Source organism: Lutra lutra, chromosome 15, assembly GCF_902655055.1.
Source record: "Lutra lutra chromosome 15, mLutLut1.2, whole genome shotgun sequence".
In the NCBI taxonomy this organism is placed as follows: domain Eukaryota; kingdom Metazoa; phylum Chordata; class Mammalia; order Carnivora; family Mustelidae; genus Lutra; species Lutra lutra.
The window spans coordinates 6,110,216-6,136,689 of NC_062292.1; the positions used below are offsets into that span (position 1 = coordinate 6,110,216).

The 26,474-nt window shown below is 38.5% G+C and overlaps 1 protein-coding gene across 1 annotated transcript in view; it reads left to right on the top strand.

The window, feature by feature from the left end:
• Positions 1–26,474, top strand: part of FMN2 (formin 2) — a 359,646-nt gene that overhangs the window by 201,360 nt on the left and 131,812 nt on the right. The window contains exons 10-12 of the mRNA XM_047705078.1: positions 22,431–22,522; positions 22,686–22,815; positions 23,882–24,028. Of these exons, the coding sequence (XP_047561034.1) occupies positions 22,431–22,522; positions 22,686–22,815; positions 23,882–24,028 (369 nt within the window). The remainder of the gene's footprint in view (positions 1–22,430; positions 22,523–22,685; positions 22,816–23,881; positions 24,029–26,474) is intronic.

A 26,474-nucleotide genomic window follows, 5' to 3' on the forward strand; every position in this document is an offset into this window, starting at 1 on the left:
TAATTCCAATGAACCGTTTCTGAGTTTACTGATATTTTCTTCTGCTTGATCTAGTGTGATTGAATCCCTTTTTTGAATTTTTCAGTTCAGTTATTGTGTTCTTCAGCTCTATGATTTGCATTTGATCCTTTTTAATACGGTCTCTTTGTTGATATATTCTCACTTTATTCCTATATTGCTCTCCTGACTTTGGTGAGCATCTCTAAGATAGTAATTTTGATTTTTTTATCAAGTAAATTCTCTATATCCATTTCATTAGAGTTATTTTTCTGGACATTTATCTTGTAAGAACAAGATAAATGACATTTATCTTGTAAGAACTCATTTCCCTATTTCTTCATTTTCCTTGATTCCCTGAGTTGGTGTTTGTGCATTAGACTAAACAGCCTGGCCTTGCCAGTCACCTGTCCAAAGATTCTGGGTGCCTCTGAAACTTTCATGGTAGTCCAAACTGCTCAATCTTTGCTTGTAGAGGATTCCAGGTATCTAGAATATGCCAGGACCCAATAGTTCTCTGAGGCAAGAGAGAAACTGATGTTTTGAGAAGCTGCTGAAAAAGTTGGGATGTTGGTTGTACGGTCTAATTCCTTCACTCCTCAGAAAGATGCTGGGAGGTGGAATTTATTGCCTGCTTGTTCTGTGCTAAGCCAGCGGAGGTAGCTGTGGCAAAGGCCTGCACACTTTACAAACTGCTATTTTCCATGAACCCCCTGGGACTAGTGAATGCTGCTATCAGAGACAGGTGAGTTACAAGTCAATCTCTTTGGTAATAGCCAGAAAAGTTGGATGCTAGGTATCTCATCCAACTCCTTTACTTCTTAGCAAGAGCTGGGAGCTGGAGTTTGCTGCCCATTCTCTGCACCCTGGGCCAGAAGGAGGAACTATGGCAAGTGCCTGTACTCTAATTCAGACTGTTGCTATGCTCTCTGTATCCCCCATAGATAACAGTGAATGCTGGACTCTTGTTACTTCTCAGAGACAAGTGAGTTAGAAATTAGACCCTTGAGTGGTAACCAGAAAAAAAAAAAAAAAAAAAAAAAAAAGATTACTCTCTGTGCAGTCCAGAATCCTTACTCCTCAGGGAGAAGTTGGATGATGGGGTTGTCTCCCAACTCTATGGCACTGTGCCAGTGGTGGAGATTATGACAAGAATGTGTCTCAACTTTTCCTATCAGTTTCAATATGGCTTGCTTCATACTTGCCCAGGGTGCAGGAGTCTCTCATCTAGTTTCTGGATTTCTCACAAAGTGAATTGATAAACGTGTTGTCGTCGTTGCATCTGTGCGTCCGCTTGAGGAAGAAGAGTCCACAGCCTCTTATTCCAGCATCTTGCTAACATTACTCCCTCCTACTTTGTTCTTAAAGATCAGGTTTCCCGCTAGTATAATTTCCCTTCAGCCTGAGGAAGTGTGTTTAATATTCTTTGGGTACTGATCATTCCATAGTGAGTTCTTCTTATTTTCTTTTATCTTAGAATGTCTTTATTGACTTTCATTTCTGAATGACCTTTTCATTAGATATAGAATTCTAAGTTGACAATTTCTTTCTTTATGCATACTAAATATATTCTGTTTACCCCTGGCCCTCCACTCTTTCTCATGGTAGCAATAAAATATGTCTGGGCATTATTTTCTTTATTTATTGTGACCGAGTTTGATGAACATCTTGATTCTGTATATTTGTGTTTCATCACATTTGGAAAATTTTCTGCCTTCCATCATTCAACTCTAAAATATTCTTTCTATCCTGTTCTCTTAATCCTCTCCTTTTGAGTTTCCAATGACACATATTTTAGAGCTTTGGATATTTTCACAGTGGTCCCTGCAACTCTGTTCATTTATTTTCCAGTATTTTCTTCTCTCTGTTCATTATTTTGGGTATTTTCACTGACTCTTTCCTCTGTCATCTTTATTTCAACGCATTCAAAGAAAAGTTTTATTTTCAAAATTGTAATGTTCCTTTTTAGGATTTTCATTTGGTTACTTTTTAAAATAAAGTTGTTTTTTGTGATTTTTTTTTGACATTATATTTTTACTCATTTTAGTATATGTGCTGCCGAAGCAAGCACTCTTTTTACTCATTTTTAATATACTTTTTTAACGTGATGAAACATAGTTTTAACAGTTGATTTAAAATCTTGTCTGAGGGACGCCTGGGTGGCTCAGTTGGTTGGGCGGCTGCCTTCGGCTCAGGTCATGATCCCAGCGTCCTGGGATCGAGTCCCACATTGGGCTCCTTGCTTGGCGGGGAGCCTGCTTCTCCCTCTGCCTCTGCCTGCCATTCTGTCTGCCTGTGCTCGCTCGCTCTCCTCTCTTTCTGACAAATAAATAAAATCTTTAAAAAAAAAAAAATCTTGTCTGAAAACTTGAACATGTGAATCATTGGTGTTGGCATCTGCAGGTTTTGTTTTCTTTTTTGAGGTGATTATATTCTCCTGATTTTTTATACATAGATAATTGTGTATTTAAAAAGTATATAATGTACTTTTTATATATGTAATTGTACTTAATTATTTTCTTTTCTGAACAAAACTTAACATTTAAATGAATTCAGTACTTTCTCTACTGTACAATTTGGTTTTTGTTAAAAAAAAGAAATTTATTCATTTTTGGAAGTGCATGTTCCCTAGTATTGTTTTCTAAACTCGATTAAGTGAAATACTATTGTTTCTCTAGGTCGTGATGAAAATGTGTTGCTTAATCAAATAAGTTGAGGGAATCATTAACTTAAAAATAAAACTGTATAGTCATAATATAAGCCTAATCAAATGGTAAACTTCAGATGGGGAGGCTTTTTTTTTTTTTTTTTTTTAGTTTTTCATCGTTGCATTCATTTTAACATTCTGGTTTTTTTTGGTTTGTTTTTTAAATTTTTATTAATTTTATTTTTTATAAACATATATTTTTATCTCCAGGGGTACAGGTCTGTGAATCAGCAGGTTTACACACTTCACAGCACTCACCATAGCACATACCCTCCCCAGTGTCCATAATCCCACCCCCCTCCCAACCCCCCTCCCCCCATCAACCCTCAGTTTGTTTTAATTGAATCCTCAAATTTCAATCAGATTTGTTTTGTTTTTTCTTTCAGTACCTTCAATCAAATTATTAACATGGTGAGAACAATTTAGTATTTTGTAGTGTGGGAAATGTTACTATAATGCAGTTGAAGTAAACCCACACCTTCAGACATATGTCTATTATGTAATTCTGAGGAAGTATCTATTATGTAGTTATAACTTAATATTGTTACTATCTTAGTTACTAAAAATAACTGAATATGTAGCCCCTTTATGTGTTTCTTCCACTTAACAGTTCTTACTGTAAGAATTATTGCATGAAAATAGAATTTTATAATAATTGGATATAAATAGTCATTATAAGAAGTCAGTATAATTACTTTAAAGACCTCAAATGTAGGGTTTTCTAGAGTAGATGCATGTATAATGTTTATTTTGTGCTATGGAGAAAAAAAACAAATTTGAGGAAAATGGAGATTGTTCAGGCTGGTGGGTAAAATTTAAAATATTTTTATCTAAAGATGATATCTTAAGTAAGAATTATGGATGAGAATGAAAAGCTGTGTGGATGTCCTGGTGATGAATCAGCCTAAGGTGTGAAGAAGTGTGTTGTATTCAAGGAACAGCAGGGGGCCCAAATGAAATGATATCAGGGAGGGAAGTATAGTCAGAGATAAAGATGTATTAAGGGAACCAGTTCCTCTAGGGCCCTATAGGCCTTTGTAAACTTTTGACTTTTACTTTGAGCAAAATGGGAATTAAAAAAAAAAAAAAGATTTTATTTTTTGGGCACCTGGGTGGCTCAGTGGGTTAAGCCTCTGCCTTTGGCTCAGGTCATGATCTCAGGGTCCTGGGATTGAGTCCCGCATCGGGATCTCTGCTCAGTGGGGAGCCTGCTTCCTCCTCTCTCTCTGTCTCTGCCTGCCTCTCTGCCTACTTGTGATCTCTCTCTGTCAAATAAATAAAATCATTTAAAAAAAAAAAAAGAAAGATTTTATTTTTTGATGGAGAAACAGTGAGAGAGCGAACATAAGCAGGGGGAGTGGGAGAGGGAGAAGCAGGGTTCCTGCCAAGCAGGGAGCCTGATGTGGGTCTTGATCCCAGGACCCTGGGATCATGACCTGAGCCGAAGGCAGATGGTTAACTACTGAGCCACCCAGGCACCCCAACATGGGAATTTAATACACCCAGAGTTTTAATCAGGATTCACATTGTAGAAGGAAATTTTGACTACTGAAGAATAGATTATGGGGGGGGCGCCTGGGTGGCTCAGTGGGTTAAGCCGCTGCCTTCGGCTCAGGTCATGATCTCAGGGTCCTGGGATTGAGCCCCGCATCGGGCTCTCTGCTCAGCAGGGAGCCTGCTTCCTCCTCTCTCTCTGCCTGCCTCTCTGCCTGCTTGTGATCTCTCTCTGTCAAATAAATAAATAAAATCTTTAAAAAAAAAAAAAGAATCGATTATGGGGAGACAAGATGAAATGTCAGAGACTATTAGGAGGTAAGAGACGATAATGACTTGTACCATAGTAGAAGTAGTGGAGTGGGTGAAGAGTGGTCAGATTCTGGAAATATTTTGAGGAATAAATGAATAGAATTTGCTGATGATTTGGATACAGACTATGAGAAAGAGGACTCAAGGGTGATTTCAAGAAATCTGGCCCAGGCAATAGAAACAATAGGGTTGCCATTAGCTGATATGTGGAAGTGCTTTGGTTAAGGAGAGGGAAATAAGAATTCCATTTTGGTCCTGTTAGGTTTGAGTTGTCCAGTCACTCATACAAGGGGGTCTGTGGGTATCCTGTCCAGCAATCTCAGGCTGGAAGGTAGGTGTGGGATGGTCCCTCAGTCTGGGTCCAGTCAACAAATAGAAACCATGGAGTAGTGTATATGGAGGTTTATTATGATGAATGATTAACCCGTGCTAGGAGAGCCCAGGAATGTCAAGCCCACTCTAGGTGTTATCCTAGGATGGAGGGAGAGTACCCAAGGAAGGAAAACCTTGAGAGGGGAGCTCTCTCCCTAAGGCTGGGGTGCAGCTCTCCCTGGAGAATGTATGGGTGCAGCCTACTGTTCTGCCTGCATCATAGCTGCTCCCCAGTCTGGGCGAGCAGGAGACAGCTGGTCAGCAGACATGCAGGAGTCAGAGTGCTGAGAGAGCATGAAACCAGAGCATACAGTGTCTGTGCTGGGAGCCCAAGAAACAGATCTCAGGTCACAGGTGAGCCATGGCTGGTGCGAAGGCATACAGAGAGCGCTGTCCTCATCAGGCGTGAAGAGGTCACCTGCCCTTGGTTTCGTGAGGTTCTACACTCTGGTGTGCTGCCGCACTTTGGGCAGAGGACACCCAGGTGTCCTCATACACCTCTACTGCTGATAACCTGTGCAGCAGGAGGATGAAAGGCAAAGGCTTGTGTGCTAGAATCAGGAAGAGGAGCCCCTTTCCACCTGCAGTTTCCCTCCAGGGCTTCCTACCGGCAGAGGTTAATATTGTGTTAGGACATTCTGAGAGCTTCGTCCATTATCCCGGAATGGGTTCATGTGCTAAATTGAGGGCTGAGAGGCAATAACTGGCATGGTAGGGAGGGTTGAGGCTCGGGGGAGGTTTGCTTTTTTTTTTTTTTTTTTTTTTTTTTTGGCGACTCGTCCCTGCGTATGACCTGAGCCTTGCTCATATGAAGGTGTTTCCAGAAGGAAAAAGTGATATGTTCATGTCTGTACTTGGCTTGAGTTCTCCTTGGAAATCTTTCAGACTTTATGGTGTTAATAACTGTAATTATTAATCTCCGATCCGAAACAGTGTTTGAAAGATACCTGGATAGAGTCTTAATTTTTCCTTAATACTTTTTAGTGATATTTGAGGAGACATTTAAATTTTATTATGTATAAAAAATAATATATAAACTCAATTTTTTATTATTCAATATGAGGAATAATCATATTTACCATTCCACTACTTATCCTTGAGGACAAAAAACATAGCTAACCTGAATCCTTTCCCATAAATACACGCTTTCTTTTTGCCAGATGCTTAAATGTCATCGGACTGTTTTAAAGTAGTTCTATTTGATCTCTGTGAAACAGATGGAAGTATTTGTTATACAAACCTTATTTAGAATGTAATCTTTTTTTCTCCCCTCATTGCATATGTTTGGCAGTCAGCTTTCTCTTCTAGATGTGAATGAATTTTGGGCAGTCTCCAAATCTAAACACACCCTAATTTCGAAAACCACAATCCTGAGGGCCCGATTCCTGTTTACGGAGGAATTAAAACCTAGTGAAACCACATAGTTACTAAATACAGTACATCCTACTGAGTTTTTTAAAACAAAAATCTTTATAGTTTATTTGGGGTTCGTGACTATCATTGAGTTCAGAGAGTAAAGTTCCTTCATAAACAGTATATAATGTTTACAGTTGGTTAAAAATATCTATTGCTCCCAATTCTTAATATATCCTCCTTACGTGGCCAGGTGAATTTGCAGGTAGGTGGGAAGTGATGGGCCGTGGAAAAGCGGTGGAGAGTAGTTAGGGCGGAGTCCTTATTTTTTCTTGAGTGTTTTGAATGATTAATATCAAGCCAAAAATGTGTCTGTCAAAATGACCATGTGTAACTATCAATTGAATTGTTTTTCCCCAGATAATGGTTCAGTTTTTCCTTTATCTCCTATTTAAGAAACGTTAACTGTTAAATATTAAAACCAAGCCAAACCCTGAAGTGAATCCTATTAGAAGTTCAGATGAAGAAAAAATATAAAAAATATAGGAAGAGAAAAAAAAAAATCCCACACCTCTTTGTAATTAAACAGTTCTAATCCAATTAGAAGGAGAGGGAAAAAAAGAAAGAATTAGAGGTTTAACTTTACACTTCTCAGGATTGGATTTCACAGGCATACTTTATAGTTTTAGTAATCTTTACTTAGGGTAGTAGTTGACATACCATAAACTTTAATCTGGAAGAAGGATATAGCACATGTCACATGATACAGCGTCCTCATAAGTGTATACCCTATTACATTAATGAAAATGAATTGGATTAACCATCTGTGTTCCCATAGCTTCCTAGAGGTATTTAACTGATTCATGTTTTAAGCAACATTTAATCATTAGTTTCTTCAAACAAATGTGAGAGGAGTATTGGCTTTCTTCACATAGCTATTTTAAAACAATACTCTCATATTTCATTGTTTTATTGAGTTGGTTCATGGAATTCCTGCAAGTATGCTCATTTTCAAGTAAAAATGTGCTTAAGGTGAATTTCAGAATTAAAAAGGAAAAGCTTTAGATCTTGAATCACTTACAGATTGTAGACTTAATAAAAACCAGAAATTACATTTCTTTTTTGTTCTTCTAACATGTGATAATGCCTGCTAAATCATAACATTATTGAGTTTTTGATAGCTATGTTTCTTTTGATGAAGTAACCATCTCCATTGAACTCCTTGGAAAATGAGAGTTAAAATGCTGCCGCGGAAAGAAACAGTGTGGGATCGTTCATGTACATTTTCACCTCATTTTAATATGAGGTTTTAATTTGATTGGTGATATTAAAATGTTGACTCATCGGAGAACATTTAATATTTTCCTGTTCACTCTTGGTTTGTAGAGTTCACGGCTACTTATCATTTGCAGCTAAGTTGCTTGCTTCCGGCCACCTGGCCTGTCCATTTCTCAGAGCTTCCTGGTCCTCCACTAGAACAGAAAGGAAAGAAACGTCCTTTCAGATAGCCGATCCCACTACCATCTTCTCGCGGACGTTTCTGAATCTTCAGCTCTTCTTCCTTCCTTAGGCATTCCTCCCTGTTACAGACTTATAGCAACCAGCTGTCCTCTGCGGGGCACTGGCCTATATATTCCATACCATGCACTGGTGATCTCTACTCCCAAACTCTCCCATAGTGTGACAGCTCTCTGTCTGCTTCTCCCCCTTAGTATTGCATTGCCTTCGCACACAGTAAACACTACAAAAAGTTTATTTATTTTTGTAAATAACTGCTAATGTGAATTGTAACACTAGCCTTGCCAAGTTTTCTTAGATAGATTATAGTTGAACAACATGGGTTTGAACTGCATGGGTCCACTTCGGCACTGAGTGTTTTTCAGTAAACCTGTCTATCCACCCAGCCATTGTTTTTTTATATAAATCCCATTCTATGACCTGCCTCGTGTTTCTCTCTTTGAGAACATTAACAAGCCTCTCAGCTTGGGAGAGTAGAGAAAGCATTTTTTGCACATTCACTCTATAATAACTACTCAGCTCTCCTGAGGGGACAGTCTCTTCTGACACACACACTAAGCACTTCCCAGTATTTTTCCGTGAGGGTACGCAGGCAGTAGAAAAATGGTGCAGATGGCTAGCAACATGGTACACTTCTCCAACCGAATGCCATGAATGTTCACTATACCTTCTTTAAATCTCTTTAATCTACTGATGTTACAGGAATGTACTTGTGAGTAGGAATATTGTAGTTTATGTAGAAGACTTTCAGGTTTGGCCTGTGTATGGTCATATGAAGTAGAAAGCTTTCAGTGGTAGCAAACATTGATTGTTTTAAGTACCTACTAAGAGCCTTGGTTAATGTTAAAGCTGGATCATGACTTGAAATTATGCATGGCAGGAATAACTTTTGATGGTTCTGACATAGTAGCTTGAAAGGTCATCAGCCTTCCCTCCTTGTTCCCATGATTGCGACAACTAAAATTTAACTGGACAACAAATTTATTAAGGGAATAGTCAATTCTCTTAATAAAACTCTTATCATATTTCCCTTCGCTATGATTATTTAGGAAGTTTAATGATTCCAGATGGCATTTCTTGTGTATTTGGCTCAGAATTTGTTTACTCGCATACTTGCCAATATATGGTTAAGTGTTCAAGGTTTTCAGGTCTCTGACGAGCCATTCAGCCCTTAGACATACAACTTTAGATTGCTCTGTGTATATGGCAACCATTTTGCAAATTGCCCTCAGCCCTTGGTATTTAAAGACATCCCAGTTGTTTATTGTACCTGAGAAAGAAAGATCTGGGGGGGCAGTAATATGTGTCTGTTAACTATAGAAAGTGTATCTCTTAAAAAGCTAGTGTTCAAGATTAGAGAAAGTTTAAGTCAACCAATAGTCTATAGACCACCCATAAACTGTTGAGTATGTAATGTACGAAAGTATATTTTAAGTGGTCATTTAATAATGCAGAAGCATTTCCCCTTACAATTCCCGAGAAGTCCTCAGTCCATTCCATAATTGAAATAAAATGAGAGACCCTAACCATCAGATGGATGGTTGTTAGATCAGACGGTTGATGCTAAATATGAAACAGAATAATTAGAGGCTATAATTTTGTGGAAAGAGCGGGATAGTTGCTAAAGAGGCAACAGTTATTTACTGTTGAGGGAGCTGGGATAATCGTCAGAGTGGGGTGATGGTGTTTGGGGTTGTTCTTAAATGTTGGCTGGCAATATGCTTGAGAGTGGAGACGAGAGGTTCTCAGCAGATGGAGCAATTTGATCAAAGGCTTAGATGTGGAAAACTATAATGTATTTGGGATAAGGAATTCTGTGTTATTGGAAAGTGGTACAATAGGGGAGTTAGAGCTCGAGTTGGGACAGGTGTTAAAACTGACAGGCATGGATGTGGTCCCATGGCTCTGGGGATGCGGCGAGATTGAAGAGGGAAACATTGTTTCTGAGTCTTTAGGGATGAAAGAAATAGGACATGTTGCCTAACTGGAAGGGGGAAGGGAAGGATTAGAGCTAGGCTTCCTTCTTGGGTGTTTGAGAGGATGGTCATAAGCCAACATTAGGGTACCTGAAGGATGTACAGACTTAAGAACATAAAGGAACAGTTCATCAATGGGTCATGTTGAGTTTTTAAGATTTCATTTTGAAGTAATTTTAGTTGTAGAGGACATAGCAAAAAATACATACGGGTCCTATATAGCCTTCACCTAGTTTTTCCCAATGTAACAACTTAAAGTCAGATTACGGTGTTCAAACCTGGAAGTTGACATTGATATGATTCATAGACATTTTTTGGATTTTACTGGTTTCATATACACTCCTGTGTGTGTGTGTGTGTGTGTGTGTGTGTGTGTGTGTTTGCATGTGCACACATGTATATGGACATAGTCCTGTGCATGTTGTTGTATGTTGATTATTATATGTTATTGTATGTTGATTCTTATAGCCATCACTGTAATCAGGATGTAGAATTGTTCTCTTCAAAGATCTCTGATGTCATCCCTTTGCAGTTATACTCTCCAGCTTCCCTTTTCCCATTTCTAATCTGTTTTCCATCTCTGAAGTTTCGTCATTTTGTGAATGTTACATAAATGAAATCGAATGATATAGAACCTTTTCATATTAGCTTTTTCACTCCTCATAATTCCCTTAAGATCCACCTAAGTGGTGAGTATATCAAAAGCTCATTTTTCCTTTGCTGAGGAACCATACATTCCATGGTATGAATGTACCAATGTGTTTCATTCTTTGAAGGATATTTAGATTGTTTTGAGTTTTTGTCAATTACAAATAAAACTGTTATGAACATTCATGTACGTTAAATTGTTTTCTGTGTAGATTTGAGTTTCTTTAATTTGTAATAAATGCCCAGGAGTGCAATACAGTTTTGTATGTTAAGTATATGTTTAGTTTTTATAAACTGCTCAGCTGTTTTACAGAATGGCTGTTCCATTTTATATTCCCAGCAGCCATATAGAAAAGATCCAGTTTTGCTGCATCCTGGCTTGTTACAAGTCACTATTTGCTCATTCTAGCTGTTCTAATAGGTGTGTAGTGATATTTCATTGTGATTTCCATGTGCATTTTCCCAATGGAAACTGATGGTGAACATCTTTTCATGAGGTTATTTTTCTTCTGTGTATTCTCTTCAGTGAAATATCTGTTTGTTTCTTTTGCCCATTTTCTAGTTAGATTGTGATGCTCACTAATACCACCTTTAACCACTTTGTTCTACCTCATTCCTGCTGGGTGGGGGAATGGAAATTCAGCTGCCCTCTGGGCCCCCTAGACACCAGGATAGGAGGACGTTGGGGGAGGAGGCAGATTGCTAAATAGCATCGCCTCCCACCAAGGAGCTTCACCGTATTGCTGACACATTGGGTGGAAGATCAGTTCTCTAGTTGCAAACACTGATTCCATGAAGGGCCAGTTTTTCCTTTGGTGTTTGGCTAGCGTAGGACTCTGTGAAGAGAAAAGTATTCTGTTTTGCTAGATCATGTTTCCTAGAAATGGGTTTTTCTAAAACCTGTTTGTTAACCTGTGTCTGCTGGCAGTTCCAGGTTCCTGGCTTCTCTAATACCCCATCCAGGCTGAATGGATGGAAGAGAAAACCTAGGGAGCTCATGTCATTCTTTGAGTTGTGAGGGGTCTGCCCACCTGGACTGCCTTCCATTCTTGAAACCCTCTGTTTGTTGTGGAATTAGGATTTTTAGTTGCACAAGGACTCTTAGCAGTGTAATGACTTCATCTTGGTCCTCATGTTGATTTTTTTAAAGATGTGGGACCCCTCAGTAGGTAGCCTGGGGCTCAGTAGAGCTTTCTGAAGAAATGTAGGGCCATTGACATCAGGAGATGATGGATGAACCACTCTATCTTTGGATCTTGGCACCTGCACTTACTAGTTGAGATTTTAAAGACTCCACTTTCTCATTATAAAAACGGGGATTTTTGACACTGTTGATGATGCATTGACAATGGTGATGCCTATCTCTAGGGCACTGTAAGGATTATATTAGATTATGCACGTAAAACACTTGGAGGATTTGCCTGACAAATATTAAGTACTTGATAAATAGCAGTTCTTGTTTTATCTGCAGACAAAACGTGGACTGGGACTCCGAGAAGGTCCTTGTTGAGTTTAGTGGGAGTGATTTAAATAATAGCTGAAGCTTGTTCGCAGGGATTCAAAAAGCAAACAGAAGATGAGGAAAGAAGTCAGTATGTTTTCAAGGTACTGTGTTGGAATGGGGAAGAGATAGAGGGTTGTGGAGGGATTCAGGGGTGTGTTTGGTCAAGGAAGAAATAAGCTTGAGATTTAGATAGGAAAAAGAAAAAGAGGATTTTTTTTTTTCCCCAGATAAATTTGAACATGGACCTGACTGAGGGGAGAGGGCTGGTAAACAGGGACAACTGGATAGGTAAATTATGTAGAAAGGGTAAGGATGCTGCTGCTGCTGGACTAACAGCACAGATATAAAGGAAAGACAACTTCATTCTTTGGAGACTGGGCATACTCTTCCTTCTACCACCATCCATCATAGACCGGCTTCCTGGTGGTTATCATTGGTGTTCCCAAATATCTTGACCTCTGCTTCTCCAAAGGCCGTCACTGGTAGTGGACCCACCACGTCAGCTCCTGGGAGCTGTTGTTTCTGTTGGAGGAAAGAGAGACGCCAAAGAAAAAACCGAGACTGAATGAAGAGATAGGATGATAGGAATAAATGAGGGAATTTGGAGGAATTTATATATTTAAAGACTCCATTAACTCATTTATTATTACTTCATCAGATAATCATTAAATGTCTGGTTTATTGCAGGCATGTGCTGTCTCACAGTGATGGACAAAAATGGACATTATCCTTGTGCTCCTGGAGCTTTCTTTCTAATATGGAGCTAGGCTTTAAATATTCATTTATAATTGTGAGAAGTGCTATGAAGTAAAGTGCATTTCTACAGTGAGGATGAGTTAGCGGGAAGATTCATTGTTATTGAGGAGGTTAAGAAAGACATCCCCAAAGCAGAGAGTTTGGAGCTGAACCAGGGAAGTGTTGGGTACTGTGGAAGATGAGAAGCATGGGCTATGTTTTAGGCACAGGGGAAGCACATATGAACGAGGAAGTGTGATCTATTTAAGGAACTGAAGGACAACCATAGAGAACAGAATGTATGCAGCACGTGGGAGTATGGCATGAGATGGGCTGTAGAGCAAGGTGGGGTGAGGGGGTGCTGAGCCATGTGGGCTTTGTAGAAACCTTCAGGTCTGTGGTATTATTCTAAGAATAACAGATTTGAAGTAGAGTGTACGTATTCTGCTGAGCGTCTTCACAAAAATTGAGTGCTGTGTGGGACATATGTTAGAGCCAGGGGTGATAACAGAGACACCAGGTAGGGTATCAGAGTAGCTGAGCTGAGAGGTGGCAGCCGTCTAGACAAAGATGATAGCACTGGAAGTGGAGATAGGCCTTGGTGAGTCAAAGGATGTGGAAGTGAATTACAGACAGACATCCAGCATGATGCCCAGCTTTCTGACTGGTGACTGGATTCCCAGTTTACTGGAATCAGGATTACTGAGTGTTTGGGGGCAGTATACATGAGTTTATTTTTAGACTTTTTTTTGTCTGAGTTGCTTCTGAGGTATCCGGGTTAAAACACTGAGAAAGTAATTTGTCTTTCTGCATATAAAGAGAAACATGGGCTAAAGATGGTTGCCATTAGTGTTTGGATAGTGGGTGCAGTCCCTGAAGTGGAGGGTCCAGCAGAAGTACGGGAGGATGTCTAGGAAAAGAAGATTATAATCAAAGGGAACAATATTGGGAGGCAAAATCACCTAGTAAACATAAAAGTGACAGGGGTGATGATGTTGAAGACAAAGAGAAAGATTTAAAGAATAATCACAGACACGTACCCCTGAAACAAATAATACATTATATGTTAACTAAACAAATAAAAATACATTTTAAAAAAGATTAGCTTTATTGTGAATATTGAAAGAAACTAGGTATTCATCCTTTCTGATGGCTGTGTAATATTCCATTGTAATTATGGACCACATCTTCTTTATCCATTTGTCTGTTGAAGGGCATCTTGGCTCCTTCCACAGCTTGGCTATTGTGGACATTGCTGCTATGAACATTGGGGTGCGTGTGCCCCTTCTTTTTACTATGTCTGCATCTTTGGGGGAAATACCTAGTAGCACAATCACTGGGTCGTAGGTCGTAGCTTTGTTTTTAACATCTTGAGGAAACTCCATACTGTTTTCCAGAGTGGCTGTACTAGCTTGCATTCCCACCAACAGTGTAAGTGAGTTCCCCTTTCTCCACATCCTCTCCAACATTTTTTGTTTCCTGCCTTGTTAATTTTTGCCATTCTAACTGGTGCAAGGTGATATCTCAGTGTGGTTTTGATTTGAATTTCCCTGATGGCTAATGATGATGAACATTTCTTCATGTGTCTGTTAGCCATTCATATGTCTTCTTTGGAGAAATGTCTGTTCATGTCTTCTGCCCATCTTTTGACTGGATTATTTGTTTCTTGGGTGTTGAGTTTGAGAAGTTCTTTATAGATCTTGGATACCAGCGCTTTATCTGTAGTGTCATTTACGAATATCTTCTCCCATTCTGTAGGTTGCCTCTCTGTTTTGTTGACTGTTTCCTTTGCTGTGTAGAAGCTTTTTATCTTGATGAAGTCCCAAAAGCTTTTGTTTCCTTTGCCTTTGGAGACGTGTTTTGAAAGAAGTTGCTGTGGCTGATGCCCAAGACGTTATTGCCTATGTTGTCCTCTAGGATTCTGATGGATTCCTGTCTCACATTGAGGTCTTTCATCCATTTAGAGTTTATCTTTGTGTGTGGCATAAAAAATGGTCGAGTTTCATTTTTCTGTATGTAGCTGTCCAATTTTCCCAGCACCATTTATTGAAGAGACTGTCTTTCTGTCATTGGATATTTTTTCCTGCTTTGTCAAAGATTAGTTGATCATAGAGTTGAGGGTCCATTTCTGTGCTCTCTGTTCTGTTCCATTGATCTATGTGTCTGTTTTTATGCCAGTACCATGCTGTCTTGGTGATCACAGCTTTGTAATATAGCATGAAGCCAAGCAACATGATGCCCCTAGCTTTGTTTTTCTTTTTCAACATTCCCTTGCTGATTTGGAGTCTTTTGTGGTTCCATACAAATTTTAGAATTGCTTATTCCAGCTCTTTGAAAAATGCCAGTGGTATTTTAATAGGCATGATATTGAAAGTGTAGATTGCCCTAGGAGCATAGACATTTTAACAAGGTTTATTCTGCCAATCCATAAGCATAGAATGTTTTTCCATCTTTTTGTGTCTTCCTCAATTTCTCTCATAAATGTTCTGTAGTTTCTAGAGTATAGATCATTTACCTCTTTGGTTAGGTTCATTCCGAAGTGTCTTATGGTTTTGGGTGCTATTGTAAATGGATTCAATTCTTTAATTTCTCTTTCTGTAGTTACATTTTTAGTGTATAGAGAAGCCACCAATTCCCGTGCATTGGTTTTATATCCTGCCACGTTGTGGAATGGCTGTGTGAGTTCTGGTAGTTTGGGGGTGGGGTCTTGTGGGTTTTCCGCATGAAGTGTCCTGTCACCTGCAACAAGAGAGAGTTTGGCTTCTTCTTCGCCAGTTTGAAAATTTTCCTTTCTTTTTCTTGTCTGATTGCTGATGCTAGGACTTCTAGGACTTCTAGGACCTCTAGGACTGTGTTGAATTAAAGTGGTGAGAGTGTGCATCATTGTCATGTTCCTGACCTTGAGGGAAAAGCTGAGAGCTTCTCTCTTTTTTAAGAATTATTTATGCTGTGGCTTTTTGTAGATGGTTTTTATGATATTGAGGAATGTTCCTTCTATCCCTACACTCTGAAGAGTTTTAATGAGCAAAAAAATAGATAAATAAAAGACATTGGGTAAAGGGACTGCTGAAGTTTGACCAGGGGCAGTGTTTCCACTTAGAACACTGGTTGTTTGGGAGTGTTACTGTCATCTTCTCTGTCTGTCTCTTGCACACATGCATTTTTGTTATCAAGTATGAGGATTGCTGTTGAATAGTTTTTTTTTTTCAATAATATAACTTCTAAGAGTATTTAGCATATGAGTCTTAAAAATGGATGTAGTATACAACCCTGAGTATACTCGGGGTTTTCCACTTAAAGTATCATGCCATCTGTGAAGAGAGAGAGTTTGATTTCTTCTTTGCCAGTCTGAATACATTTCCTTTCTTTTTCTTGTCTGATTGCTGATGCTAGGACTTCTAGTACTATGTTGAATAAAAGTGTTGTTCTTTGTGTTCTTTGGAACACTGTTTGAGAAACATTTGCTTAACACCATTAATAGACTCAGGCAGTGGCAATGCATACCAGTTGATCTCAGTGTTCTTCCTTCCCTCTCCACTCCTTGCTCCCCAATCCCTTCCTCTCTGTAGAAGTAACACTTCTTCCTAGGAGTTGCGAGATTCAGTTTAAGGAGGTGTCAGGGCCAAGGGTAGTGGAGTTCAAAATATATGCTGAAATCAGTAACAACAGCCCGGACTCTGTGTTCGTGTTGGCCAGTAGTTAGGTGAAGAGTGTCCCTGCGTTTTAAGTGTGATGAATCTTTGGTAACTGGTGGAAACATCCAGCTTGGCAGCAACTGAGGTCCATTTCATTTACAGGCAAACACAGTAGATCTTGAGAAAAAGATACTCCGGTGTACATCTGCAAGTAACTGGGGTGGGTACAGGAAGGGATATCTAGTAAAGAAGGAGACTGAACTGATTTAATCATGGAAGTGAGTAGGACTGGGAGAGGGAAAGATTGTGATGTGAATATTTGGAGCTTGAAATTCCCTGATGTTATTAGTTGATGTGTACATGTGTTACTGTGTTGCCCATTGTATTTGGCCATAATGAAGAATGAACTTATTTCAACAAATCCGCACTGGTATGGTAAGTGAGATCAGCAACAGCCTCTTCATATAGGGGAGTCATATGTAGTTTTAAAAAAGCAGTGGTGGAAGATCACTACTGAAGTGTTACACAAGTAAGAGTGGTGTCATGAGCTACTTGGTCCATTATGTTTTAGGATTTTGCTTGAATCTGAAGCCTAACTTATGTATCTTTTTATCCCTCATGTCTAGTATAATGCTGGTAAATACTGGGCCTTTAAATGAATGAATGAATGAGTCCCTAAAATTCAAGTTTTAAAATCTGACCTTGATTATTACCTCGTACTAGTAGAGCAGAGAAGAACACTTGACACTAAATTTATTTTGAAGCCAAACAAAACCAAAATTATCCAGATGACCTCTGCGTTCTAGTACAAATTAATAACCACTAGTTTGACATAAATTATGTGCTTGCTCTTAAGAGCAATACTATGTAGATTTAGCAGGTAGAAAATATCTGAGGTTTGCTTGATCTCTCATGCTTTGCAAGGAGCAAGCCAAGATGGGCAAGAAACGGTTGGTCATGGTATATTAATGAATAGCAGAATCTTGCCAAGTTGATTAACGTTGCTTAAAAACCCATTTTTTAGTCCTGCTTCTTGTACCTATACACACATAGTATCTCTACGTGAGCTGAATGATAGGGACACAAGTCAGCGGTGTTGATGATGAGTGAATTCATATGTACTTTTGTCAGGCGTAGCTTTCTTATTATTTTTATTTACCTATTTTGTACTAGCATTTGAAATGACTAATTCTGTCTCACACATGCCTAGTATCTATTTTGGAGTTCAAACGACCTCATAGGTACCATCAATATACTCTTGGCATGATGATAAACAGTTGAAATCATCTGCATATCATTATGTCCTCAGTACTTCCTATATTGTTCAGTCGTTCTCCCTTCTCTTGGTCCTGTCTCTTCTTCATGGCTCGGAGGACTTCTTTTGTCATATTCAATTACTGATACAGTTTTTCAGTGTTTAAAAAAATTATTTACTATTCACTATATACGATGAGCCATACTGGTTACTAAGACCGTAGAGATACCCCTGAGACATGGCCCTTCTCAAGACATTCCAATCAGTAGAACACGCAAGCATATATTTTTATCAACAATAAGATGCTGTGGTAAGCACAGTGTAAGACAAAGCAAATGTAAGTTTCTGTGTTATCATTTTGGAAAGAGAATGATTATAATGGAGAGCCAGGCAGTTGAGGCAGGCTTTCCAGAGGAAGTCATTCGTAAGCCAAGCCAAGAGCAGCAGCCCGAAGTGAATGATGCGTACTCCAGGTAGAAGATCTGGTGTGACAGTCTGAGTTATCAGGTGGATGCCTGTGTCTTCAACAGTGATGGGGGTTATAAGAAGCAGAGCAAATTTAGAAGCCAGTCAATGAGATTAGCTCTCCATCTATCTAGAACCAGCGTATTCCTCAAAACACAGGTCTTATCTCCTCTTCTTTCTGAAGCTCTGTCATGTTACCCTAACTCAAAGAATAACAGAATTAGGATCTCAAGCTATAAAATCTTAGAATCGTTGACTGTATATAGAAAAAAACCCAAATGTGTTGTTAGGCTTGAGTCCAAAATAATCAATTTCATAAATACGGAATAGGAGAAAGAGAATAGAGCCTGTAGACATGAAAAATAATTCAAAGGTTTTAGACAACTGATAACTTGAGAGGGTTTGGGGCTTCTCTAAATATTGTCCTCCATTTCAGCTGACACTAACAGCACAGCCTTTCTAGAATGATGGAGTTGAGCTGCAGACTACAGTGGGGGAGGGACGTGACACTGTTATGTGTGCCTCATTTCTAAGCCATCAGGAACTTACTCACACAGGACCTGTGATTGTGATAGGCTCACATTCATCCCATATAAAATGAAAAGAACCAAAGTGCTTAGCACAGAAGACAAAAGAGGAAAATTTTACTTTTCCCAAATATTTGAAAGGAACTTGCCATTGACCCCAGAGAGTAGACCAAGGGCCAATGTCTGAAAGTAGAGGAAATATTTTTGTTTCATATAAAGAAGCTCGTTGGTTTGTTTGTTTGTCTTATTTTGTTTTGGGATGGTGTTTTTAACGATGTAGCGATCAGTTTAAGATGACAGTGAATTTTTGTCACTGGAGGTGTTTGAATATGGTGTATGTTGAAGATAATTTAATCATCAGTTGGGTAGGAAATTTTCACCAAATGTCAGTTCCCAGAGTTGGCTCCATGGGTGCCCAGGGGTTCTGTACTTCTTTGCAAGGAGGTCTGCACGTTAAAAATGAATTTCATAACAGCACTAAGCTGTTACTGGCTTTCTTGACAGTGTAAATGTTTGCACTGATGGTTCAGTAGGAGTGAAGGGCATACATTCTGGTACTGCCCCCTCAGTCAAGGCAGTGGCACCACACGTACTGGTCATTCTAATTCTTCAGTTGCAGGGGGAAAAAGTTTTATTTATTTAAGAGTGTCATTAATGAACAGTGAAAATTATTATTATTTTTTAAGATTTTATTTATTTGACTGAGACAGTGAGAGCAGGAACACAAACAGGGGGAGTGGGAGAGGGAAAGCAGGCTTCCCCTCGTGCAGGGAACCCGAAGCGGGGCTTGATCCTAGGAGCCGGGATCATGACTTCAACTGAAGGCACATGCTTAATGACTGAGCCACCCAGGCACCTCGTGAACAGTGAAAATTATTACATTTATTAACCCTCAACTCTTGAGTATATCTCTTTCATAAGGTGTTTCTGCTGCCTGGCAAAGTACAGTAGTTACTTTGCTATAAAAAGCACTTGTCACAAATTAAGGTAGCCCTTTTTCATTGGATATCATTTCTCTTTGAAAATCTGACTGGCAAGCTGGGGTTATTAATACACTGGCATTCAGTAGACGTTTTCTTGAAAAAGAGCTGAGTAAGTGGTCCCTTCAAGGAAAACAGTTGATGTTTGTTGCCAACAATAAAAGTCAAACTCTGAAGTAAGAGTTTTTGAAAATTTTACGTCTACCACCATAAGCTTGGTAGGTTCATTGTATTTAAAGACTTTTGATAACGTGGATAGTGATTTTTTAAAAATTTATTTTATTTTTTAAGATTTCTTATTAGAGAGCACAAGCAGGGGGAAGTGTGGAAGGAGAGGGAAAGACAGAATCTCAAGCAGACTCCCTGCTGAGTGGGGAGCCCATCGCAGGGCTCGATCCCATGACTCTGAGATCATGACCTGAGCAGAAATCAAGAGTCGGATGCTTAACCTACTGAGCCACCCAGGTGCCCCCAAAATTGATTTTATTTTTAATGCCATAAAAATACATATGCAAGTATTTGGAAGAAGAAGGGGGCTTATGGATCAGGGATATGAGACAAACTAGGGACTGGACTCCAGTCCCCTCCAGTGCTCCTTGGTTGCCTCCTCCATGAGTGGGGGGAGGCTGGGGGAGGGAGCTCAAAGTCTGTGCCTCTTGATTACCACATCTTGCAGGACTATGGACAGGGGATGCTTGCCATAGACTGGTAAAGACCAGACCAAACCAGTCTGTGCCCAGATGGACCCCCGCATGAACCTTTCACAACTTTTCCCTTCATTATAATACTAAAAATCATGCCCAGGGTGGAGATTTAACATGTGTGTTAGAGAAGCAGGATACAAAGAAGCATGACCTTCAAGTGCTCAGGTGCTCATAAGTCCCGCCCCTGTATGCTCAGATGGCACCTTTTTTTCCAGCTAGGTTAATTTAAAAAAATCCCTGACCCCCTCTCCTCCTGGACTCAGCCTGAGGAAGATTTTCCTTTTGTGCTATCTCCTTTGTGCTTCTGCAGAAGCCCAAGTAAAGCCTTGCCTTCAACTCCTGTTTGGCCTCTGATCAATTTCTATTGTTTAGAGAGCCCAGGGGCCCAGGTCCCTAAGGCATCGAATGGCATTTTGTTCTCTTTTTCGTCCATAAAGCAGCCCTGTCAACCCAGGGCAGCTTTCTTTCTAAAGTCAGCAGAAATGGTTTAATAGAGCACAAGTATAAAGAACTGTGCAATTAATGATTTATGCATACTGAATAATTTGGAAAATAACTCTCTAGTATTGCAAGAAAGTCCTTTTGTCCTCAAGACACTGGGGATTTTTATCTTTCTCTTGTGTATTCAATTATTATTATGATTTACCTTAGCCATCTTTATTTCTCTTGTCATTGTTTCTTGAGATTTTGTGTGTGTTTATTTAAGACCCAGGGAAATTTATGGAGCCCAATGAGTCAGCTTCTAGTCATGTAGGTTGAGTCTATGTCAAGTTCAAAAAACAAAAACTAAACCAACAAACATAATGATTACATCAGATTGTAGCAAGGTGGATTTGTGCCCCCTGTTGAGGTTTGAGTATTGAATGTGGTTGGGCTTGAAGATAGCAGACTAATTTCTGCTGTAGTAGTACTTCTCATTCCTTTTTTTAAAAGATTTTATTTATTTATTTGACAGAGATCACAAGTAGGCAGAGAGGCAGGCAGAGAGAGAGGAAGGGAAGCAGGCTCCCTGCTGAGCAGAGAGCCCGATGCAGGGCTAGATCCCAGGATTCTGAGATTACAACCTGAGCCAAAGGCAGAGGCTTAACCCACTGAAACACCCAGACACCCCTCCTTTTAAAAGAATAGAGAGATTATAGGGACTGGAAGCCTTTATGTGGTGTATCTTGGTGTGGACCTGTCTGTCTTCAAACAAAAAAGAAGCTTTGGAACTAGTCTTTGTTAGTCAATCCTATCACCTGAAAAACCTGCATTTCAAAGTAATCAGTGAATAAAAAACATTACATAGCTATTTTTCAGATGAAATCTTTAGTTTCTATAAATGGCTATCATGTTTTATCTTATACAGTAGTTCTTAGCAAAACTGCTTTAATGTTTAAACAAAAATTAATGTGAAGGGAATTTAAGTTCTGAGGGTTAGACTCAAACTCAAGGTATGGTAGTCTACTCCCACTTCTTAATGCGTAGAAATATTGTGTTTGGCTATTTTGAAACATCTTCCTGAGTTATAAAATAAAGACAAGACTACACATAAAAAGCATCCAAATTTTCATAAAGAATAGATTTGTGTTTCTCAATGTCTATAAAATCTTCTCCCATATATTGAAAATGCAGAAGAAACTCTCCTACAAAGAAAGAAATTTAGGATGAAGGGTAAAAGAAGATACTTTGGAAGAAAAGACGCCTGAAGCCATTTTTGTATCAAAAAGAAAATTCAGCAGAAGAATCAAAACCTTTTATTTTTGTCCTAGGACTAAATAATTCAATTGTATTTTTCCCCTAAGAAAAAGAAAAGTCATAAACAATGATTGTATTAGTTATATAAGTACTTATTTTGCTTTAAAAATCTTATAACATTAGGGTCACATTACTTCCAAATTTAACTTGATTGATTTCTAAGTAAGGCATACCATTTTTAAAATGAAATTCTTGTATTCTAAAGCATATTACCAACAGCCAAAAAGCCAGAGAGGAAAACCGTCTTGTTTTAAAGCGTGCTTGAATAAATAAATGTTCTGCAGATCACTAATTGCCAGTAACATTATTTGGAAGATTTCGAGGTGCTCTGGTTTGCATTAAACATATTTACACTTTAAAATGCCTTCATGAATGAAGTCAAGGTTTACAGCAAACAGATGCTAAGAAATATGAAAATATAGAGAGTTTTGCTGGATTAAGATTATCATAATCTACGGGATTTATTTCACCAGATTTTGGATAACCGCTTGGCATTATTTTTTTTTTCCAGAGAGCACAGTCAGATGAACTGGAAAAAATTGAGAAGCACGGCCGGTCCTGCAAAGACAAGGAGAACGCCAAGTCTCTGGACAAGCCGGAACAGTAAGCACACTCAGGACTTTGTAGAAGGCGGCCAGACTCCAGGCGGCCTCTGTCCATTCAGAAGCGCGGTGGTCTCCCGGCATAATTGTTCTGAATGATAGGAGGATAAGCATCTCTTTATATGAATTATATTTTTCCTCTTCACTTGGCTTTATTTCCTTAGGTTCCTTTATGAACTGTCCTTAATCCCCAACTTCTCAGAGCGAGTCTTTTGTATTCTGTTCCAGTCCACGTTTTCAGAAAGCATTTGCTCAATTCGTCGCAAACTGGAGTTGCTGCAGAAATTGTGCGAGGTGGGTTCTGGGCCGCAGAATGCTGACGATTGAGTTCTGATGTTTCGTTGTGTCCAGTCAGGTTCATATTTTCGAAAACGTTTTCTCTGATGTACTCTAAGTACGCGTACACTTGCAGGAGAGCAGTTCCACGGAAGAGAACATGCCACGACTGGTTTCAGGATCGAAGAGAATGAGAGGCTCCTACCACCAAGGGGCCCTGTTACAGGAGGGCACTTGTCATGCTCCTGCCTCTGTGGCTTCTGTCCCTTCTGTCCCTTCTGCTCTTGCCAAAACAAACTCGTCACTTCCTGTAGTCCTCTCCTACATCAGACTTCGGATTGGATGTGATTTGAAGGCATTTTATTTACTTTCCCTCAGTTTTGGAAAGGGCCTTCAACAAATTGTTAATGATTCTCCCCAGATAATCCAGGAACAGCTGTAGGACTCAACAGGAGATAAATATTCTTCTGAAAACAAAGAGTGAATGCCTGGCAGAAGTTACCAATATTACCATTTAGAACAATTTATCAAAAATCAATAGTACCATTCATTCTGGTTGTGGTCAGTCATTTTGAAAGCTAGCAAGATGTTATCAAAGACATGTTTTCAGGGGAAAGAAGACATGCAAATTCCAGCTAAGCTTTGTGTTTTGGAAGAAGTTGAGTGTGAACTTTTCAGGGATAAGTCTAAATTTGGAAATTAATCTTTATCGCTGTGTTTTGGTTTCCCACAACAGATGCCAAATATTTCTATAGCACCAGAGGTGGGTCCAGTTAGGGCGATGGCAATGATAGTATCTTGTAGTCATTCTCATGTTATAGCCTTAGTTGTTTTCCACACAATTGTATCCCAGAAATAGCCTAGAATGATATCTCTTAGTTTGCAAATGTGTACCTGAATGCTTGTAGGTGGTACAGCTTAAAGTTAACTTTGGAAACACGGCTCTTAAAATATCCTAATGATAAGCAACGATACAGTTTGAACGTGACCCAAGATGATTAGTATAATATGAGAATATGCCACTGACTTAAGATAATCCAAAGAAGACTTTGAGAGAGAAAATGTTCTTTATTCTGTTTTACAGACATTAAAAAATGGCCCAGGGGTTATGCAGATCCTGGGTTTGGTTCTTGCTTTTGGCAACTACATGAACGGTGGGAATAAGACTCGAGGACAGGCAGATGGCTTCGGATTAGACATTCTTCCAAAGCTGAAAGATGTCAAAAGCAGTGTAAGTATTTTGTATGAACGAATGTAGGCAAATTGATGATTAGATGTTTTATTTAGTAGTAAGTTTGACTTTAAGCCTGTTGTAATAAATGTTTCTTTATGTTCCAAAGTCTTTATGTTCTGGGCTAGGAAAAAGTATATGGCCATCATATGTTTATGGTTTTGTGAATAGTGTTCCCTAAAGTGAAAAATTCTGAATCCTGTGTCTAATGAATAATCGAGTAGAGGACTTTTAAAATAAAAATTATTATTTTTCACCCTATTATTACCATATATTTATCCTTTGGGAGTCTGAGGATTATTTTTCATAAATCAGACAGTGTTCCTCTTCTCTTCTATGTTAAGTAATGGAGGCCAGCAGGCTTGTGTTTTAAAAATGAAACAAAGATGGGTGAAAGTAGAGTGTAAGTAAAATGTAAAAGAAGCTTTTCTACATATTGTCTTCCCCTTCACACTGGTATATGTGGGAATGTCCAAGTCTTTTTGCAGGACTAATTAATTTTTGATCCTACTTCTATACTTGTATTTGTTTAAAATTAACATCGAAGAGATTATGAGAGTGTCAGTAAAAATATAATATTAGGGAAACAACCATGATGGTTAGGGTTAATATCTGAGATCATGAACTTAAAAAGTGATAGAATTCTGTTTCTCTGATAAAAGAATGTCCACACAGAACCATGTAATAAAGGCAATTATGGTCATTTTTAAAAATAATAAATCTAAGTAAATGACTGACTCATAGAAATGGAAATACTAGAATCGTTCTTCCTAGATAATGAATATAGTTGACTCGGGAATGGTGCAGCGGCACTGACCTCCTGCTCAGTTGAAGAGCCACACGTAGCTTTTGACTCTCCCAAAACTTAACTACTAATAACCTACTGTTGATAAGAAGCCCCACCAATAACATTAGTCAGTTGACACTTATTTCCTATGTTATGTGTCACATATACAATATTCCTATAATAAGGTAATCTAGAGAAAAGAAAATGTTAAGAAAGTCATAAGGAAGAGAAAATACATTTCCAGTACTGTCCTTTATTTGTTGAAAAATATCTGTGTGTAAATGGACCTATGTAGTTCAAACCCATGTTCAAGGGTCAACTGTAATTTCCCACATAAGAAAGAGACACTTTGTTTGTTTGTTTGTGTTAGACAACAACGCATTTGCTCATTCATTCACACTGTACTCGTTCGTTTACCGTTCTCTCACTGAATTCTGTGAAATCTCCCACACTGCTTTTCTAAAATTGAATAAAGCTATCATCCTGGCTTGGAACACCAGCAGCATATAGTTTTTCTGATTTTTCTGGTTCTATTTGTAAAGATGCTATTATATTTGTATGGAACAAGTTTCACAGGAACCCCCATTATGTTAGCATGATAAATCACATCGGTTCAAAAGCAAAAGCTCTGTTCTAAGCACTTGAATAGTCCAAACAACTGATTGTTGGATTGAAACAGATAACATTCTCTAATAACCCTGGAATAGAAATAGCAACAACATAATATTTAATTTATAAAAATGGATCAGAAACCTATTCTGATAATTCTAATTACATATGAATAAGGGATTATTTGTTTTTTTATTGGTTGATACATCTTATTCAGTCCCCCAGTAAGTTAAATTTTAAAATTTAAATAACTAAGGAATAATTTAGATAAAAAGGCATGATAAAATCAGGAAGCAAGATTTTATTTTATAATTTCACTTGCATTCTCATAAGAGCTAGACAAAGTCTTCCCGATTTGGTTCTTTCTCTATAAAACAAATACAAATGTGTCTACATTGTAGTACTACTATTTGTAGACCTGCATGGACAGAGCTAGATCACTCAGAATTTTTACTTGGCATGCCTATCAGCAAGCATTTAATAAATGTTTTGTTAACTAATTCAAGTACTGTTAACCATTTCATTGATTTACGTTAGGAAAGAGAAAAAAAAAGTTGCTTACATTATTCATAAGCAAATATTCTTTCTAATAAATATTTTATTATTGTAATATATTACTGCATGGTATAATAATAATTTATTATATTATCATTACTATAAATTACCATGAGGGAAGTCTCTAAAAGGTGTATTACCATAGCATGTCAGATTAAATTATAAAGGGATATTGCTTTTTACAGATAGAGGGAAAATGGTGGTAAGATTGAACATTTCAGGGAATGTAGTTTGTGTCATGTTTTTTAAAAAAAATGTATATTTGTTCTCCCACATTCAAATTATCTAGTGCTAATTTCAAGTGATGCAAAAAAAGAGAAATCATTAAAAATCCCCCCAAGCGTGCCAGAAAGGGGATGAAAAGCTATTCATTGAATACTATTAGTATAGGGACAGTCCTACATTTCCTTTTCTGTAGAAATACATACATTGCATTATTTGTAGCTCTGAGGATATTAATTCCTCAATCTCAGTGGTTGACATAGCAATTTGTAA